The 20,489-nt window shown below is 37.9% G+C and overlaps 1 protein-coding gene across 1 annotated transcript in view; it reads left to right on the top strand.

Moving 5' to 3' along the window:
* Positions 1-20,489, top strand: part of CTNNA3 (catenin alpha 3) — a 1,573,756-nt gene that overhangs the window by 727,975 nt on the left and 825,292 nt on the right. Inside the window, exon 9 of the mRNA XM_060193489.1 lies at positions 5,402-5,554. Coding sequence (XP_060049472.1) covers positions 5,402-5,554 — 153 coding nt within the window. The remainder of the gene's footprint in view (positions 1-5,401; positions 5,555-20,489) is intronic.

Here is a 20,489-nt window from a genome sequence, read left to right as displayed (position 1 = left end):
TTAATTTACTGACTATCACCAAGTTAACTTGTAAAATCAAAGTTTGAGCAGGTTACCCAACTCTAGTCTAAAACTTTAAACACTATACCAAGAGCTAGGGATAATGACGTTTTCACTGCCAGAATTCCCCTATTTAATGCCCTGATTTTACCCTCACATATTTACTTTTTATTCTTTATTTTTATATGTGGTTTTATTCATTTTAATTTTTCAGTTTTCTTTCTCCTTTGACTCCCTTCCCTTCATTCATTTGAGAACCCCATGCCTACTAAGAGAGGAAGAGTGCTAAACATCCTTTATGTCATTAAAAACTTAAAACAATTGAATGTACGCCACATCTACTGCATTGTTAAGAGCAAAACATACATCTGATTTCAATAAAGACAGATTAGATTTACTGTATGTGTATTTGAGAAAAAGTAAGGCCCATTGCACAGATACCAAAGAAAGAACTTGAAATATGTCAAAATAGGGTTTGCATAAAAGCTGGCAAAACTAAAACTTGCTTGATTCTTTAATTGCTACATTGCTGAAAACAATACCTATCTCTTCTTCATGTCAGTGGTGCCAGTGACCTACTCAGGCAAATAGAATATACCTTCTTAAACCTTCTTTTTTCATAACTGTAAAATACAAGTCCCACTAAGTTGACCGAATTGGGAAATGCTAAATTAATAGTTGATATATTTTACAGTGATCAACTGGGATTCAAAGTCATATTTTGCTATTAGACTTAAAAATTAAAATACACAACCAGCAAGATAGCTCACTTAGGAAGATGCCTGCTTTGTCATGCACAAAACCCAGGTATGAGTCTGATGCCCAACACAGTAAAATAAGCTTTAATGTTATGTCTTCCTTTATCTCCATCGATCTCTCTTTTTCTTTTCTTTTTATTATTGATTTAATAATGATCAGCAAGACCGTAGGATAAGAGGGGTACAATTCCACATATTTCCCACCACCAGAACTCTGTATCCATCTCACCCATTAGAAGCTTTCCTAATATTTATCCGTCTGGGAGTATGGACCCAGGATCATTATGGGGTGCAGAAGGTGGAAGGTCTGGCTTCTGTAATTGCTTCTCTGATGAACATGGGTATTGGTAGGTTGATCCATACTCCCAGCCTGTTTCTATTTTTCCCTAGTGGGGCAGGGCTCTGGAGAGGTGGGGTTGCAGGACACATTCCAGGAGAGTAGTGAGGTTGTCTTCCCGGGGAAGTCAGGTTGGTGTTATGGTAGCATCTGCAACCTGGTGGCTGAAAAAGCAGTAAGATACAAAGCAGAACAAATTGTTTAATAGTAAGGAACCAAAAGGTAAGAATTTAGCAGATGAGACTCGGGGGTCTCCATTTTGGCAACAGCTAGTAGGACTATTTGGGGTATATTCTAAGGGGCCCAAGGCTTTACTAATTTTTGCCTGAACCCATCAGATACTATGTAGGTGAACTGATGGTATTGTCTGGGGAGATGGTGTCAGTGTTGAGAACAGGACTAGAAAGCCGGGTTAGGGCGAGAGTAGCTCTAAAATAAGGAGTAAGTTGTTTCACTGGGTAGGAAAACATTAAGGAAATAAATAAGATATAGACTCAAGTTAGGTATTATGCATAGGTTATTATACAAATAAAGTAGAAAGTATTTCATATTAATGTCAGAACATATAAAGAAAATGACTTGGGTTAACTTTCAAGACTTTATTTCTTTTCCCTTTCTATGATTCTTGTCTTATCTAAGTCAGCATTATATAGGACATGGCAAAATCAAACAAACTGTGCAAACCAGAAATGGCAAAGTCATCAATATGTATATATAAGATAACATTGTTTTTTACTTTGTAACAGTCAAACCGTTTTCCTACTCCAGAAGTGTGTCTATTTTCAATATGATTCTCCAGAGATTGGGTTAAATTTGTATAGTTTATTTAGAAGGAAATTCCAGGATAGAAAATATAGGAGAGTGAGCAAGGAAAGAAAAAAAAGGGGGGGGGGAGGTTGTTTGTTTGTTAATTGCTGCCATAGGCAATAGTTTAAGGATCTCTATGCAGAGACAGATGTCTCCGACCTTTGTCTGACCTTTGGGTGGAAGCTGGTGATTGTATCTATTAACTCTCATTCAGCTGCTCTCACTGGTGTTCCCTACAAATTTCTCAGGTTGCTCGTGTCTGGGCTATGAATCTTCTTGAGATTTAGAGTAGGCATTGAACAAGAATAATAACAAAAAAACAATGGGATGCATGATGTATCTTCTGAAAACATGAAACTGTTCCCCATAGCAACAGCTAAAATCAGAACTGAGTCCAGTGGCTGAGATGAGAAACACTGAAAATTCTTCATACCGTAATAATAACTATGAATGTACTGTTAGATAATCAGGAGTCAAAAAGGGCCTATAGAGGAAGCTTGTTTGGTTGCATGAATTGCACTCTGGTTTGCATATATTAAAATGCTTATAAAGGGAAAGAATTTTGCATATTGACTGTATGTTATCTCCTTATTTTAAAAAATTGTATTATCTTCATTTATTTATATAGAGAGACAGTCAGAAATCAAGAGGGAAGGGGGAAGAAGAGAGGGAGAGAGATACCTGCAGCCCTACTTCACCACTGGCAAAGCTTTCCCCCTGCAGGTGGGGACTAGGGGCTGGAACCTGCACGCATTTCAGTAACCTGTACGCTCAGCCAGGTGTGCCACTACTGGGCCCCTGTATGCTATCTCTTCAAAACATGTTTAACTTGAGTTACCAGTTTCTCTTTTCCTTCTGCAATCCTTTAGCCTTCTGCCTTATTTTTAACACGTTTTATCTCACTTCCACTGTACTCACCATGACTCACTTTCAGTTCTCCTGCCACCACTGTGTTCTAGTCACAGGATATTTGTGATGTCTTGAGCATCTTTCTATTTTCTTTTTTAAATTTTTTATTATCTTTATTTATTGGATAGAGATAGCTAGAAATTGAGAAAGAAGGGAGAGAGAGGGGGGAGAGAGACAGAGAGACACCTGCAGCCCTGCATCACCACTTGTGAAGTTTTCCCCTTGCAGGTGGGGACTAGGGGATTGAACCCAGGTCCTTGCACACTGTAATGTGTGCACTGAACCAGGTGCACCACCACCCAGTCCCATCTTTCTGTTTTCTTGTTATAGCCAATATTCCTAGAGTACCATTTCTCACCTCCCAGTTCTACTCTCTAATATTCTAAACTGTTTTTAAAGTGAAATAAATATATACCTTCATTAGAGATTCCATAACCATAACAGTTATTTCTATTTTTTTTTTTTTGCCTCCAGGGTTATTGCTGGGGCTTGGTGTCTGCACTATAAATTTACTCCTACTGGCGGCTATTTTTTCCATTTTATTGGATAAGACAGAGAAAAATTGAGAGGGGAGGGGAAGATAGAGGGGGAAGAGAAAAATAAATGCCTGCAAACCTGCTTCACCACTTGAGAAGCGACATCCTTCCAATTGGGGAGCTGGGGTTTGAACCAGTATCCTTGTGCAGGTCCTTACGATTAATATTATATGCGCTTAACTAGGTGTGTCACTGCTCGGACCCCTCTTTCTAGCATTTTATATTTCTAAGATACTAGTCGAACTTTTCTATATGTCTTTTCTATATATACTTTTCTATATATAATTATCATATATTTCTCAACCTGGGACTTCGAGCTTATTTAGGCTGGCACCTTGCCTTTAGATGTATGCTTAAAATACATTCATTGAAATGGCTGGATATATAATTACAGAAAATAAAATTCCTTTTGATCATAACATTTTATAGTATTAGCATAGCAGATAACTTTAATTCATTTTACAAAATAATTAGTAAAACTTTGATACAATTCACTTGAAAGTTCACTTTCCAGTATTATCCTACTGGACATAATAATAACAACAATAAAATAAAATAGAGTGAAAAACCCTAACAGTCAGTCTGCAGCTTGGAACACTCCAGATTGGCTGCAGGAAGCCTGGTCCCCTTCCTAAACCAAAAAAGACAACCAATTATAAGAAGTACCAAAACAAACAAACAAACAAAAATTCCAGCTAGTCTTTCCCAGGCAGGGCTGAGGCTCTGATTGGTCAGGTATTCTGTCAGTCAAATAGAGCTCCAGCCCCTTTCAACAGGAAAAGGAAAAGGAAAAGGCTTGGACTGACACCCTTGCTTAGCCGGGAATATTGGTAAAGAAAATAGCTCTGCAGGAAGCCTGCTAGGAGCAGCTGGCCAACCGGTGGGTGCTGGTTCTAGGGTAGGGAGAAGGGTGAGTTCAGAAATAATCAAGCCGAAGATTTTCCTTTCTTTGTCGTTGTGACCTCTGTTTGCCAGTTCAAGAATAGGTTATAAGACTCTTTTTTTTTGGTGTCACCCTGACCACCCCTTATTGACCCTGTCCACTGAAGGCCCGGATCCTACCCTTTCCAGAGAACCCAGTTATAAGCTGCTTTCTTTTCTGGAGCTCACACTAGGTGTTGTCTCCAAGTCGCCATCTTCTACCCTACTAAATGTATCATCACACCTTCATGGCAAACTTTTTCTCATTTACTGGGTTATATAGTTAGCAATAGGCCTTGGAAAAACCCGGAATATTAAAATGCATTTTAATTTGGTTTCGTTAATGAATAATTTAGAAAATTCTTTTTTAAATTTTTGGTTACTAGTAAATCACCAGTGCTTAAAACTTCATTTTCCAATATTTTAAGCATGTGTGGGTAGAATATAAGATTGGAAGAATTACAGGGAAAATATAATTGCAAACTTTGAAGAAATAAAAGATATTGGAGTAAATAGAATTAAAATGAAAGGAGTAAAAAAATGGTAACATTACAGAAGGACTGTACTCCAATCTTTGCAAATGTTCCCAGTACTAGAAGATTGATTTTTTCTTATTTATTTATTTACTTATTTATTTTTATAAAAAGGGAACACTGACAAAACCATAGGATAAGAGGGGTACAACTCCACACAATTCCCGCCACCAAGACTCCCTATCCCATCCCCTCCCCTGATAGCTTTTGTATTCTTTAACCCTCTGGGAGTATAGACCCAAGGGATTACAACATTATCATCATTAACGGTTAAATACAAGCTGCAGAGCTTAAGGTTTATTACACAGAAGTAAATTTATCATGCTTGGTTATATCACTAATAATCTTATGTCTGGGCTAAATACAATTAAGAAAGAAGTCATGAATTTTGCTAACTAGATTGCTCAATGATTGTGTTATAGAAAAATAAAATGGCTTGTTTTTGCTTTGTCAGTGACTTCTACACATACTTTTAAATGTTTTGACAAAAGATTGTACAAAAAAATATATAATTAATTTTATAGTTGCCAAGGTGGTAAAAATAGGAAATTAGAAACTATTGCCTCTATAAAAATGTTTAATTTTTTTATTTCTCCTCAGCTCCGCAAGGCAATTATAGATCACGTGTCTGACTCTTTTTTGGATACAACAGTTCCACTTTTGGTTCTCATTGAAGCTGCCAAGAATGGTCGAGAAAAGGAAATCAGAGAATATGCTGCAATATTTCACGAACACACTAGTAGGCTTGTAGAGGTGAGTGTTTTCAGTATGTAAGCATCCTAAATTGAGCTTTTCCTTCACCATAAAAAATTGGGTTGGGTTCAAATAAGAACATCTGAAAACTTACTACAAACATAGATGGAGTTAGATCAAAGTAATAAGTAGGTATATATGTCATATGCTATAAACCATAGCCAGTGTCTTGGAAAGATACAATTTATTTAGAGCTATGACATTATGATCAATATTGAGGTTTGTATTTAATTTTTATTTATTCTACCGAGCCAAAGCCTCACAAATGTGCAGTTTCACTGCTCCCTGGCTGTTTATTTTTTACTGTTCAGATGGTGGGAAGCTGGGAAGAAGACAGTAGCAGGGAGAGACACTGCCACAACAGCACTTCACCTGGTGTCATGACATTCACATGTGTTGCTGGGACTCAGACCTGGGCTCTGAGTACACACTGTATCTGGTGAACTATCACCCCTACCCAGTATTGTATTGTTCTTTTTAATGTAAACTTTCATTTGTTTATTTTTTATAATCAAGGAAGAGAAACCAGAACATCTCCCTGCCATTTTTTATGTTATATTTTATTCTTGTCTTCCTTTTTTCTTCTTCTCCTCCTTCTCCTTCTCCTTCTCTGTCTCCTTCTCCTCCTCCTCCTCCTCCTCCTTCTTCTTCTTCTCCTCCTCCTCCTCCTCCTTCTTCTCCTTCTCCTCCTCCTCCTCCTCCTCCTTCTTCTCCTTCTCTTCTTCCTCCTCCTCCTCCTCCTTCTCCTTCTCTTCCTCCTCCTCCTCCTCCTTCTTCTTCTCCTTCTCTTCTTCCTCCTCCTCCTCCTCCTCCTTCTTCTTCTCCTTCTCTTCCTCCTCCTCCTCCTCCTCCTCCTCCTCCTCCTCCTCCTTCTTCTTCTTTCTCTTACCTGCCTCATCACTTATGAAGCATCCACCCTACAGGTGGGGAGCAGGGGCTCTAACTGGCTCCTTCCACATGGTATATGTTTTCTTAACCAGGTCCACCATTGCCCAGCCCCCTATTTTTGCCTTTCTTAGTGTTAGGTGGTACCTGGAGTTGATCCAAAGATCTCACAACTGCAAAGCAGTTTTTATGACACTTTCTTGTCCCCTTTAATGTATATTTTCTAAAAGCTACACCAAACAAAACAAAAACTTGGTTGAGGACAGATACTGAAACCAGGCTCCAAAGAAGACTGGACTTGGACTGTCTGACACAACCTTAGGAGTGTGGAGTGGGAGGAAGAGATGACTAAAGGTTCATAAATTATGTTAAGTTTCTCTTCAGCAGTCAATATGCTAAAGCTTAGTGTAGAAGTAGAAGGACAGCTTGAGGGACTTGAATTTTACTAAGTTTACTCTATAAAGATAATAGAAAATACTTGGGTTCCACTTGAGATTTGATTCTTTGAGGAAGTTTGAGGAGCTATGAGCCTGGTGGAGGGGGGAGTTAGGGCTCTATCAGCCCCTGACTTCTTGTCCTCCAATCCATCTTATGACTTTCCTCCCTTCCTCTATTACTAATTGAATAAAAGACTGACAGTTTGGGGAGGACTTGAGGTTGGCTCAATATATTCCAACTGTTGGTTGTAGGTTGGAATGGTAATAAAGAGAATCTCCTTTCATCCAAAGCTAATGTGACAAAGTTTGGCTTCCTGTTGTATTGGGGTAGTGGGCCTCCACTGGGTTTCGGTACTTTGTTTTATCCTTACAGATGTTTAATCCTTTTTATAACTTGAAAAGGAACAAATACTAAATATCATGAATTTCATTGTTTCTCTATGATCATTCATGACTGTATCCTCTAGCATGTTAAATAATATAAATCAGATATGTAACATGTCTATAGAACAAGAATATCGGATATACAGGGCTAGAAAGATCCAAAATAATTAAGGATTTTAGGGTTATGTCTCAGTAGAGACACAGATGATAAACCTATAATTCCTGCCTGCTTAAAAACTGAAGGCATAGAATTACTGCCGTGATTTTGGGAGCAAGTTGGCATGTTGTTGAGGAAACTTGATGTACTGGAACAAATAATGGAACTCATTTGTATGGCTGTACTTTTAGTTTGTGGCTAGTATTCATTCTAATTCTAAGTTCCCATGTTATACTGGTTATTGAAATGTCTTGTATACTATCACACCTTCATTTATTGACCATGAACTCTATAGTGAACTCTGGTTTGGGGCAACATTACTTATACAATTTGTGAGTTAGAAATAGTCACTACCTGAATTAGAATCACAGTATTCAGTATACTATCTATGAAAATGGAGGGCTTTCACAGCCTGGAAGGTTAAGCAGTGGCTAGAGTTCTAAACATGTAGATATAAGCTTCTAAATTTGATCCTTATCATTACTTATACCAGAGGGATATTCTGGTACTTCCTCTCTCATAAAAAAAATAAGTAAAAAACTTTTTTAAAACAGGATACAAGAATAGAAAAAGTAGAGAACTTTCTTAACATTTTATAATGTAGATCTACTGGGAAGAAAACTTTGGACATATCTGGCTAGAAACATATGTACATATTTTGGACATATCTGGCTAGAAACTCTTTTTCTGAGGTTGAGTAGTCTCACCACAAAAAGAAAAGACTGGATAAATATATTAACAACAAGTCATGCCATGCCTGAAACTGCCACAAATTCAACTTCAAAATCTCTTTGAACATTGACCTTACCAAGAGCTTTGTGAGTTAAGGGATATATATAGTCTCTGTGTATACATATACATAATCATTTTATTTATTTATTCCCTTGCTTTTATTTTTGTAGTTATTATTGTTATTGTTCTTGATGTCATCGTTGTTGGATTGGACAGAGAGAAATGGAGAGAGGAAGGGAAGACAGAGAGGGGGAGAGAAAGATGGACACGTGCAGACCTGTTTCCCCACCTGTGAAGCGACTTCCATGCAGGTGGGGAGCCGGGGGGCATGAACCGGGATCCTTATGCCGGTCCTTGTGCTTTGTGCCACCTGTGCTTAACCCACTGCACTACCGCTTGACTCCCCACATATGCATTTTTTAAACAGACCTCTATATAACTCTTTTGATCATGCCAGGGATTAAACTGGAAATCTTTGAGCCTTAGACATGAAGTTTGGCACATAACTGCACTGCTGTCTTCCTGGTTCTATGATAAGGCAATTATTCACATTTCCTATTGACCTTTAGGAAAACATAGTTACAAAACTCAAACCAGGTTATATAGATTCAGGAACTACTTTTAGATTTATAATATTTAACTAATACATTCAATTAACTGTCAGATATTTTATTCAACCCTCAATGTACTTATACCTTAAATATAAAGTAAAAAATGTAAAAAAGGAAAAAAATGGTAGTAGATTGTAAAAAACATCTACTTAAACATAGTTCCAGTAACTATATAAGTTCTCCATTAAAAAACATGATGAGGTCATCTCCTTTGCAGCATCATAGTCAGAACTTGAAGGCATCATGTTGCGTGAAGGCAGAATGAGAAAAACCAATACTGAATGATCTCACTTATTTGTGGAACTTAATAAAGGATGATAAGGAAGGGCATAGGGTGAAACTGGGTCTGAGTGTGGCTTATTGCACCAAAGAAAAGGACTCTGGGAAAGGAGAGAAACATACTGAATGAACGGATATTGGATTCCCAATGTGTCTCCTAAACACCAATTAAGGGGGGAGAATAGGTGCTGTCTATGTTAAAGACTTGACTGTAACCATTAACATCTCAATAAAATTATCTAAGGGGGCCAGGTGGTGGCACACGTGGTTGAGTGCACATGTTACAGTGCACATGGACCCAGGTCGAGCCCCTCGTCCCCCCCTGCAGGGGGAAAGCTTCATGAGTGGTGAAGCAGGGCTGCAGGTTTCTCTCTCTCTCTCCCCCTTCCCTCTCAATTTCTGGCTGTCTCTATCCAGTAAATAATAAATAAAATAATAATACATTTTTAAATAAATAAAATTATCTAAGTTGAAAGCACATTAAATTAATAAAATATTTTTTGGAGGGTAGCGGAACTCCTGAAAGTAAAATCTGACTTCTGCTAAAAAAGTTGAGTTTCTGTTTCTAATCTAGTATTCCAGGAAGCATACATTTCATGTATAGTTGATAAAGAACTTGCTCAAAACACAATTTAGGGGGAGGGAAATTCTATTTACTTATTTTTTTTCTCTTAAAGATTGAAAATTGCTGAAAATGTGACTGTTAAAGAAAGCACTTTCCCTCATTTTATTGGATTTTACATTTGAATGGTTTAAAGTACAAAAAATGGTACAGGGGTACATTATCTCATCTTCCTGTGGTATGTAGCTACAGAACCCTTTTACCCCCAACTTTTCCATCATCATACACCAAGACCCCAAAGTCTTTAATTGAGCTTCAGCCTGAATTTTCCCAAATCATGTTTAAAATAAAATAACAAAACTCTTTTCCTTTTTGACATGTATTACTAAAATACTGTTCAAGGAAAAACTATTTATAACCAAATAATGGATCCTATTTTGGCTATTACAACTTGTGCTGTTATGAATATAGGTATCCCCAAATCTCTTTGGGTGGATGTGATGGGTTCCTTAGGATCTATCCCCAGTAGAGGAATTGCAGGATCATAGAGAAGGTCCACTTCCAGCCTTCTGAGAGTTCTCCAAACTGCTCTCCACAGGGGTTGGACCCACTTACATTCCTACCGGCAGTGCAGGAGGGTTTCTTTGTCCCCACAACCACAGCATTTGTTTTACATTTCCATATAAATTTCATGGGCATCTTCAATTCTCTATATTTGACTCATCAATAAAATTATCTGGAGGATGGGAAAAAAAAATCATTGTTGGTGGGAAAGAAAATTCATGCAGCCCCTATGGAAAACAGTATTGAGTTTCAAGTGAGAAAAAAAAAGAAAGAAAGAAAAAGAAAATAGTATTGAAAGTCATTAAACAAATAAAAGTGGAAATATCTTACATTTTAGTGGTATTACACTTAGGCATTAACCTAAATGTCCACCACATGTGACTGAGTAAACAGGCTATAGAACATATATTCAGTGAAATACTACTCTGCATTTTAAAAAAGAGATGTTATCGTGTCTTTCAGGACAAAGTGAATAGTAGTAAGTACGCATTCAGTTATCAAAATCAAACAGTATAAACCTTTTCTACGTCTCCTTTAGAAGACAACTAAGTAACACTGAAAATTGGGAAAATTCAATAGCATCTTTAACATACTTTGTTTAATTCAGTATACTTTGTTGTTGGGTAGGTATGCCAGCTCCCCTGGCTTCTGTTTCTAATCCTGCTTAACTAAGCACCCGCATGCCTGTATGGCATTGGTTTGATCCCACTCAAAGTTGCGGTCTATTTACATAAATCACTAACTAAGCACCACCCTCCCTCCAGGGTTTTGGTGGTTCTGTGGTAGAATTCTCGCCTGCTCCGCCCCCTCTCCTTGTCACACCCTGATTTTCCACCACTCTCTTTTCACTCCACCCTCTCTACATCACATCCTGTTTACACCCTACTTGGCAAGTACATATAAGGACAGGTTTGTGAGTTTTCAGTTTGGTTTAGTTTAGCTTGGCTTAGATTGCACTGTGTTCTGTATGTATAAAGAGATACTGGGTAAGCTCAACCATGAGGCCCAGGTCGTCTATCTCCTGTCAGTGAAGCTCAGCCCGACACTTTGTAACAGTATGCTATTGCTTAGACTAAGTATATTATTTAATATTTATTTAAAAATAGTTTTATTCCGGGGGTCTGGTGATAGCTCAGCGGGTTAAGCACACCTGGTACAAAGTGCAAGGACCAGCATAAGGATCCCAGTTCGAGCCCCCAGCTGCAGGGGAGTCGCTTCACAGGCAGTGAAGCAGGTCTGCAGGTGTCTATCTTTCTCTCCCCCTCTCTGTCTTCCCCTCCTTTCTCAATTTCTCTCTGTCCTATCCAATAACAATGACATTAATAGCAATAATAATAATAACCACAACAATGATAAAACAACAAGGGCAATAAAAGAGGGGGAAAAAGGCCCCCAGGAGCAGTGGATTCATGGTGCAGGCACCAAGTCCCAGCAATAATCCTGGAGGCAAAAAAAAAAAAAGTTTTATTCCATGATTACTTTAAATCTTACTGTAATGTGTTGATCAGTCATATTGAACATCATAGTTGTTACCAACAAAACATATAAAATTTTCATTTTACCCACGTGGGCTTTGCCATATTCACCACAGTTAAGCATGATAGTGTTCATTAACACTGTCTTGGGGTGGAAATTTTCTATGATTTAGAGAAGTTTCTCTATGTGAAAAACCAGCTTTGTAAGTGCTTTTTTTTCATCTGTCTTGATGCACCTTATTTAGTAAGTTTCATGGGGGCCTTTCATCAGAAAGGAAAAAGTGGGTGGACATTTAATTATAATACTTCCCTCCAACCCACCAAGTTGATTGTTCCCACTCACAAAATGGTGAGCCAGATTTAGCAAACCCCAGTGACAAAAGAGACAGAGGTAAGAGGTAACTTGCTGTTTGCACCAAATGCTGATTGCTATCATCTACTGATATCTGTGCTTATGACAAACTACTGTTCAAATGCTAGGCATTACTTTAGTTGATCATTTGTTATCGAATAAGGGTATGTTTGCCTATAAATAAAGCTTTTACAGTTCTCTTCCATTCTTCCTCCTTCCCTTACATCTAAAAAATAAAAATAAAGAGCAAGGCTGTACTTAGACAAACTAACAACTGTTCTCAGTGAGCAACTTGGCAACTCTCCCTTTTCAGTGGGAATGCATTTTTGTTGTAACTAAGTCCAGACTGTTTTTTGCTAATATAGAATAGAGCACACAGGTGAGACAGCCCACTTCCATTGATAGAAATTTAGTTATTTAATCCTCTTTCATGATCTAACATGATCTTTAACATCTATGGTGAGTACACAGTGAGTTTCTTTTTTTATTATTTTTAATTTTTATTTATAAAAAAAACACTGACAAAAAACATAGGATAAGAGGGCTACAACTCCACACAATTCCCACCACCAGAACTCCCTATCCCCTCCCCTCCCCTGATAGCTTTCCTATTACTTAACCCTCCGGGAAGGAGTATGGACCCAGGGTCATTATGGGATGCAGAAGGTAGAAGGTCTGGCTTCTGTAATTGCTTCCCCACTGAATGTAGGCATTGACAGGTTGATCCATACTCCCAGCCCATCTCTCTCTTTCCCTAGTGGGGCAGAGCTCTGGGGAAGTGGGCTCTATGACACATTGGTGGGGTTGTCTGCCCAGGGAAGTCTGATGGGTATCATGGTAGTATCTAGAACCTGGTGGCTAAAAAAATAGTTAACATATAAAGTTGAACAACTTGTTAACTAATCATGAGCCTAAAGGCTGGAATATTGCAGATGAAGATTTGGGGGTCTCTGTTTTGGAAAAAGCTGGTAGGTCTATTTTAGTTATATTCCAAAGGGTCCATGACTTTATTAGTTTTTTGTTTGTTTTTTCCTGAGCCTGACATCTGATATGCAGGTGGACTCAAGTTATTGTTGGGGAGATGATGTCATGGCTGGGAAAAGGGCTAGAAAGCTGGATCAGTGAAGAGAGCAGCTCCCAAATACGGGAAAGGTGATAGGCTCCTATGCTGAATATGGGCCCCAGATCAAATCAGTGGGGTTTACACTCAACAATATCTATACACAGTGAGTTTCTATCAGGAGATTAACATTGTCTTTATAAGTTATATAATCACGGTTTTATAATACAAGAAGAAAAAGTAGGGGAAGGGTAGGCGGTGGTGCACCCCATTAAGTGCACACAGTATGAAGCAAGGATCCAGGTTAGAGCCCCCGGCTCCCTACCTGTAGGGGGGTTGTTTCACAAGCAGTGAAGCAGGCCTGTGGGTGTCTATCTTTCTCTCCCTCTCTCTATCTTCTCCTCCCCTCTTAATTTCTCTCTGTCCTATCAATAATAATAAAAGTAAATAAATAAAAAGAAGAAAAAGTAATGATCCAATTACAGAAACTTTAAAATAAAGAGGGAAGCATACCTAGTGTATTGCATATGTTACCAAGGGCCAGAACCAAGACTCTCTTGGTGGGTTCAAACCTTTGCTGTCCATTTGCACATGGTAAGCTTTGTGAACAGTGGAGCTTTACTGCAGTTCCACCTCTCTCTCTCTCTCTCTCCCTGTCTCTAGCTCTATCCTTCTCTTTTTCCCTTTGTCAAAAAATAAGAATGGGGGGGTGCCCTGGGAACAGTGGAGTCACTGTACAGATGCTGAGCCCAAGCATTTAATTTAATTAACTAATTAAATTAAATAAGGAAAATTAAAGAGAATTTCCAAAATCTAGTATAGGTATTTTTTAATAGTGTCTTGAAATTAGGAGATGATATATGATTAGAATCATTTGGGAATTAAGCATGAAGAAATTAATACTTATATCTTGCCTTAAGATTAGACAAGAGTTGGCTTTTAAAATTAGAATTCCAAGAATTAATAGAGGATCAGAGAGCTATCTCACTGTGGAGGGTGTACACTTAACCGTGTTTTTGCCCCAGTTCTGAGCCTTACTACTACACTGGAGATGCCATGAACCTCTGGTACTGGGGTGTCTCTTCTTTTCTCTTTGTCTCTATATCTGAATGAAAAACTGATCCCAGAACAGTGAAATCACACATGCTCAAGGTCCCTGCTCTACAAACAGATAAAAACAAAACCACAAGCAACATGCACCATAGTGATATTTATGACTATTTCCAGCTATAGAATAGATATGCAATCTTGGTTATTAGATCAGCAAGAACATGAAGTGCGGTGGATACACTTGGTGAATAAGCTTCAGTATTTTAGTACCAGAGGAGGTTAGACTTCATCTTACAGAATTGGATCCATTAATGAAATTGGAAATCTGCAATAGCTTCACACTAGATATGGGTCCAATGGGAAGTCAGATTTTAGAAGAGCCTGTGCATGAATAAATTCGCATCTGAATATGAACTTTTCAGTATAAGAGAAGAAGACCTTTGTACAGAGACATCTTTTGGTATCTTCACAGGCTCACTCCCTAAGCTTTCCTTGTATTTTAATTTCATTTCTGCTCACTTTCTGTGTTAAAACTTAATAAAAGAAGATTGTAAAAATAAATAAAGAAGAGAAGCAGGGTGGTGGCGCATCTGGATAAACACATATATTGTCATCCGCAAGGACCTGGTTTGAGCTCCTGCTCCTCACCTACAGGAGGCTGTTTCATGAGTAGTGAAGCAGGTCTGCAGGTGTCTATCTTTCTCTCTCCCTTTATATCTCTCAAGCCCTCTCCTCCCCTCTCAATTTCTCTCTGTCCTGTCAAACAAAATAGAGAAGGCAGGTGGGGAAAAATGGCCACCCAGAATGGTGCATTCTTGTGCAGTAGCCCCGGTAGCAAAAAAAAATACTTAAGTAGGTAAATAAGTAAGTAAATAAATTAATTAATAAATACAATTCGAATGCCCAGTTGAATGAAATGGCAAAGTAGGGCAGGCCAGTTTTAAAATGGAGGACATAAGCCCACTCCCAATGACTGATATCAACTCACCATGGTCAATTTTTGCTGTACAAGAGTGCATGTGCAGTGTTACCAGATATTGTTAAAGAAAGAAAGAAAGAAAGAAAGAAAGAAAGAAAAGAAAAGGAATATATATATATATATTAGGGCCAACAGTTGATATCTAAGTGTATGCAGCTAAATTAAATTAAAAGAGAATACTGTGACATTTTACCAATGCACAATACCAAGGATCCATAGCTTTGCAATCTTTAAGGTCAAGTTTCCAAAGAAGTTTCATCAAGGTGGATTTTTGTTAAGTAACATGAATTAACATCAAGAGAATGTCTGTCTCACTAGATAATCATATATTGCAAGTAAATGATAAGATACAGGAAGAGCACTTTTGGCAAATTGGAATCTTTCTAGCCCCCCCCCATGGTTAACCTTGAAATAAGAGATAATTTTAAAAGGTTTAAGTCTAAGAGAACTTCAGCTATTTCCTCCTGTCTAAATTGCTATTTGTAAACAATAGCAAGGTAAGAGTGCTAAAGAATCAATTATGTATATGCAAACCCTTGTTCAAACTGTAGTCTTGTATCTCTAGAAAATTCTGTCTAGGATAAAATAGTTAGGATTGACACTTTATGTAAGCTAAAAGTGTTAGATTTGATACTTTAAAAGAAATGCTCTCTGCTGAAAATGGAATCAAACTTATTCTTCACAATGTTGATTACTTTCTCTGAAGTGCAAGCACTTCATGAGAAAGTAATGAAAGGAGACTTAGGTTTTCTAATTAATTTGAACATTTTTGTGTGGTTATGCATGAAGTTCAAAAAAAAAGCTGCAAGCTACTAGATGGTCTGACTTTCATACTTTGACATAGCTTAATAAAAGAACTGTGCTGCATTTTCTTTGTCTTCTCGTCTCTTTCACTTTATGCCTCCAACTCTATCATTCCAACAATTGGTGTATAGTCAAATTATTACTCCTTGTGTCTAAGGTAATTTTTTAGTAATAAGGGTAATCGATGCCTTTTATCGACGACACATTGTTTTGAAAACTGTTAACTGTAATGCTTGAAATTGTGTTATGAGCCCTTGAACAGTGCTCTTCTTTTAAAACATTCTTTTAGATATTCTATTTCCTTTGTCCATCTGTACACATGTTTTTGCATCAGTTCATCAATGTCTACAAAACTACTGCTGGGATAAAAAAGAATAGAGTTACATGAATGTCTAAACAAGTATAAATTGAATTGGCATCTTACCAGTATTGAATCTTTCAATGAACATGGTATATCTCTGAATTTAGCTTGCTTTAATTTTTGCATCAATTATTTGCCATTTTTGATACCTGAATACAGATGTCAAAATCTTGAACACTGTTCAACAATCTGAGTATTCTAAATTTCTACATATGAAAAATGCTAAGTTTTAATCTATATAGTATACTAAATAAATTCTTTGTGATGTTGTACACTTAACTTATTGGATTAAAGATTTATGTGTAGCTGTGTGTATGTGTAATACACTTTCAAAAGTTGCAGAAAATGTGCCTATTACTTAGCTGATGTGATTTTAAAACTTATATAAATAAGGTGACTGGTGCTGTATTTTTTAATATTTTTATTTATTTATTATTGGATAGAGACAGAGAGAAATTTAGAGGAGTAGGGGATAGAGAGGGAGAGAGACACCTGCAGCCCTGCTTCACCACTTGTGAAGCTTTCCCTTTGCAGGTGGGGACCAGCTGGGTCCCTGTGCACTATAATGTGTGTGCTTAACTAGGTGCGCTACTTCCTGGCCTCCAATTGGTACTGTTTTAAGACAGAAATTTATAGCAGTCCTAGAAGGCAGAATATGGTCAGACAAAAATTCTTAACTCCAATACCATATAATGTTGGACCTTTGGGGTGAGGAGGACTCTTCCTGGGCACAAACTTTTGGCTTACCCGCTCTGTTGTGCACCAGATGTGGGGGCCCAGAAGGATTGTTCCAGGGCAGTAGGAGTGAGCCGACTGGATCTTTCCCTGTGTAAGTAGCAAGAGATATTACCAGAGATCACCAGGGGAATGTTTCCTGAACAATCCGTTTATTGAACAGTAAAGTAGGGTTTATAAGGGGTTGTAGTGGGAAGTAAGTTATCCATTCCATATATGGTTTTGGAGAAGAGGAACAAGGAGAAATAGGGGGTTGGGAAAAAGTTAGAGAATCCCTAGTAAATGTTGAACAATGGGTTTAGTTGATCAAAGGAATGGAAGTAGGGTTGTCATTAACCAGCAGACAGAGAGGAGCCTTAAGAGAGAAGATGGATCATGTAAGATTAGAAGGTCCAGAGGGGGTGGAGGAATAAAGAGCATGTCCCTGGTTATAGTTTGACAGAGCAGAACAATGATGTATGAGCCATATATGATCAGAGAAGATGGACTTCGATTAGTAAACGAACCAACTTGTTTGAGAACATGGAAATGGACTGCATGCAGAGTCTTTTGTGAGGCAGGGAGGCTTACAGAGGGAACTTTTTCCTGGTGGTCATTTTCCTCCATGCTCGATCTCAAGTAGAGAGAGATTGACAGAAAGGTCTTGCCATCCAGACTCCCACTTTTCAATAGGAGGTCCTACATCATGCTCAACCATGTCTCACAGTTTCCCCACAATATAATTTCTCATTGATGACATAGTATAATGCAGGGAAACATTTAGACAGGGTAGCTGGTAGCTTTCATTTAAATGTATAACTAAAAACCTAAGGGAACTCTGTACTCAGTGGATTGTCTGCAAATCTCAAACAAAGATGGGGGTTAAAAAAGCAAAAGCTTTTCTGTGGAAAAAAGTCCCAGAGGGAGGCCACTGACTCCTTGAATTGGGAGAGGACTACATAATCACCTTCAGGCTCTTAAACACAATTAACTTGTGTCTCTGAGTAATTTTTTGGTATCCTGCATCACCAGAACGAGAATGTGACACACAACAGTCATAAAGATACTGAGATTAGATCTGGAATACACAGGGTCTAATTACTACTTAATGCTAGCTAGTCTAACTTGTTTACTTATGTCAATATCCTGTTTGTTTCGCTTCTTGCTTTACTTAGCCTTTTTGGAATTATGATACCTGTTAAAATATGAGAATAAAAGGAATCAGGTTCAAAACTTGGGGCTTCACTGCTTGTCATAACATAGGACTGTTACTTAATATATACAAATAACTCAAAATGCAGAAATATAGAAGACATAATCATATAATTGAAAACTATGCAAAAATGCAAAAGATCTGAGCAGAAAATTGACCAAATAAGTTATATAGATGCCATGTAAGTACATAAGAAGATATTCAATATCATATATTGCTATAAATTTAAAAAATGATCATGGCGCAAAGCGCAAGGACTGGTGTAAGGATCCTGGTTCGAGCCCCCACCTCCCCACCTGCAGGGGAGTCGCTTCACAGGTGGTGAAGCAGGTCTGCAGTTGTCTGTCTTTCTCTCTCCCTCTCTGCCTTCCCCTCCTCTCTCCATTTCTCTCTGTCCTATCCAACAACAATGGCATCAATAACAACAATATCCAACAACAATGGCATCAATAACAACAACAATAACTACAATAAACAAGGGCAACAAAAGGGAATAAACATTTAAAAATATATATATATATAATCAGAGATTGTATTTCTTGGTATTTACCAAAAGACTATGTCTGACAAAATGTATCCTTGTAGATGTTTATAGCAGCTTTAATCCTAGTTTCTGATGTTCTGATGCTTGGTAGTAATAAAAATGGATTATTATATGTCTATACAATGCTATTTGTCACTAAAATTAAATAAAGCCATGAAAAAACATAAAGTAAAATTCATATTTCTAGGTAAAATAAATCATTTTAAAGACTATATGATTTTTATTATTGTCATTCTTCAAGAGGTAAAAATATGGATACAGTAAAAAGATTAGTGGTTGGAGAAGGGGGAGAATATGCAGAACAAAGAGGAATTTTTAGGGCAATAAAACAACTCTGAATGATACCATAATGATTGATACATATTATTAAACATTCAGTCCTAAAGAATGCAAAACACTAAGAAGGAAAATAGTTTAAACTGCCATCTGCATTAAGATATGTATGAAGGATTGCTCCTCTGATAAATAAAAAAAAGCAATGAAAAAATCACCTGGAATGTCCACAAGATACATAGCATAACAAGGGCTTACCAGCTGTCATGCTTCACATTGGGAATTGAGTTAAAGCTACAATAGTTAATTTTTTTTTCCCATAAAAAGCACCAATTTACAAGTGTGACTTTATTTTATTTTGCTTTATTTTATTTTATCTTATTTATTTTGTTTACCAGAGCACTGTTTAGCTCTGGCTTATGGTGGTATGGGAGACTGAACATGGGGCTTTGGGGCATCACGCATGAGGGTCTCTTTGCATAACTATTATGTTGTCTATTCCTGCCCAACATTGTAACTTCTTTTTTTTTTAATTTTTTTTATTTATAAAATGGAAATGCTGACAAGACCATAGGATAAGAGGGGTACAATTCCACACAGTTCCCACTACCAAAACTCCATATCCCAGCCCCTCCTTTGAATGTTTTCTTATTCTTTATCCCTCTGGGAGTATGAACCCAGGATCATTATGGGGATGCAGAAGGTAGAAGGTCTGGCTTCTGTAACTGCTTCCCCACTGAACATGGGCATTGACAGGTCCATATTTCCAGCCTGTCTTTCTCTTTCCCTAGTGGGGCAAGGCTCTGGGGAGGTGGGGCTCCAGGACATATTGGTTGGGTTGTCTGCCCAGGGAAGTTCGTTTAATACAGTAGCCTCTAGAACCTGGTGGCTGAAAAAGAATTAAATATAAAGCAGAACAAACTGCTGACTAATCATGAACCTAAAGGCAAGAGTATTACAGATTTTGAGTCCCCATCTTGGAAAAAGCTAGGAGGTCTATCTTAGGTATATTCCAAGGGGCCCATGATTTTAATAGTTTTTGCCTGAGCCTGGCAGCTAATACGCAGGTGGACCCAACATATTGTCTGGGGATATGGTGTCATGGTTGGAAAAAGGACTAGAAAACTGGATCAGGGAAGAGAGTGGGTATGTAATGTAGGTAAAATATATAAATATTGATTTTCCCACCTTTCAAAGTAGAATAAGTATTTCTCGAGGGCTTCCCAGGCCTGGGCTTGCTGGCTCTGATTGACAGTATTGGGGTTCTCCTTGTACCAACTTCACTCATAGTAAACCCCATCAATTTGATCTGAGGCCCATATTCAGCACATGAGCCTGTGTAACCTCTGCATCCTTGTAGGTGTGAACTTGGCTTCTGAGGTCATGGCTAGGAGCATTCTAGGCTGCACTAATTTCAGGACCCATATTCCTCAAGTGGTAGAGTAAGTTTCCCAATCTCCCTTCAGAGAATGAAACAGTCCCTAACATTGTTGGCCCAT

Source organism: Erinaceus europaeus, chromosome 1 (genome assembly GCF_950295315.1).
Source record: "Erinaceus europaeus chromosome 1, mEriEur2.1, whole genome shotgun sequence".
Lineage (NCBI taxonomy): Eukaryota > Metazoa > Chordata > Mammalia > Eulipotyphla > Erinaceidae > Erinaceus > Erinaceus europaeus.
Note: the sequence above shows the minus strand (reverse complement) of the source record. Positions and strands in the feature narration are given on the sequence as shown.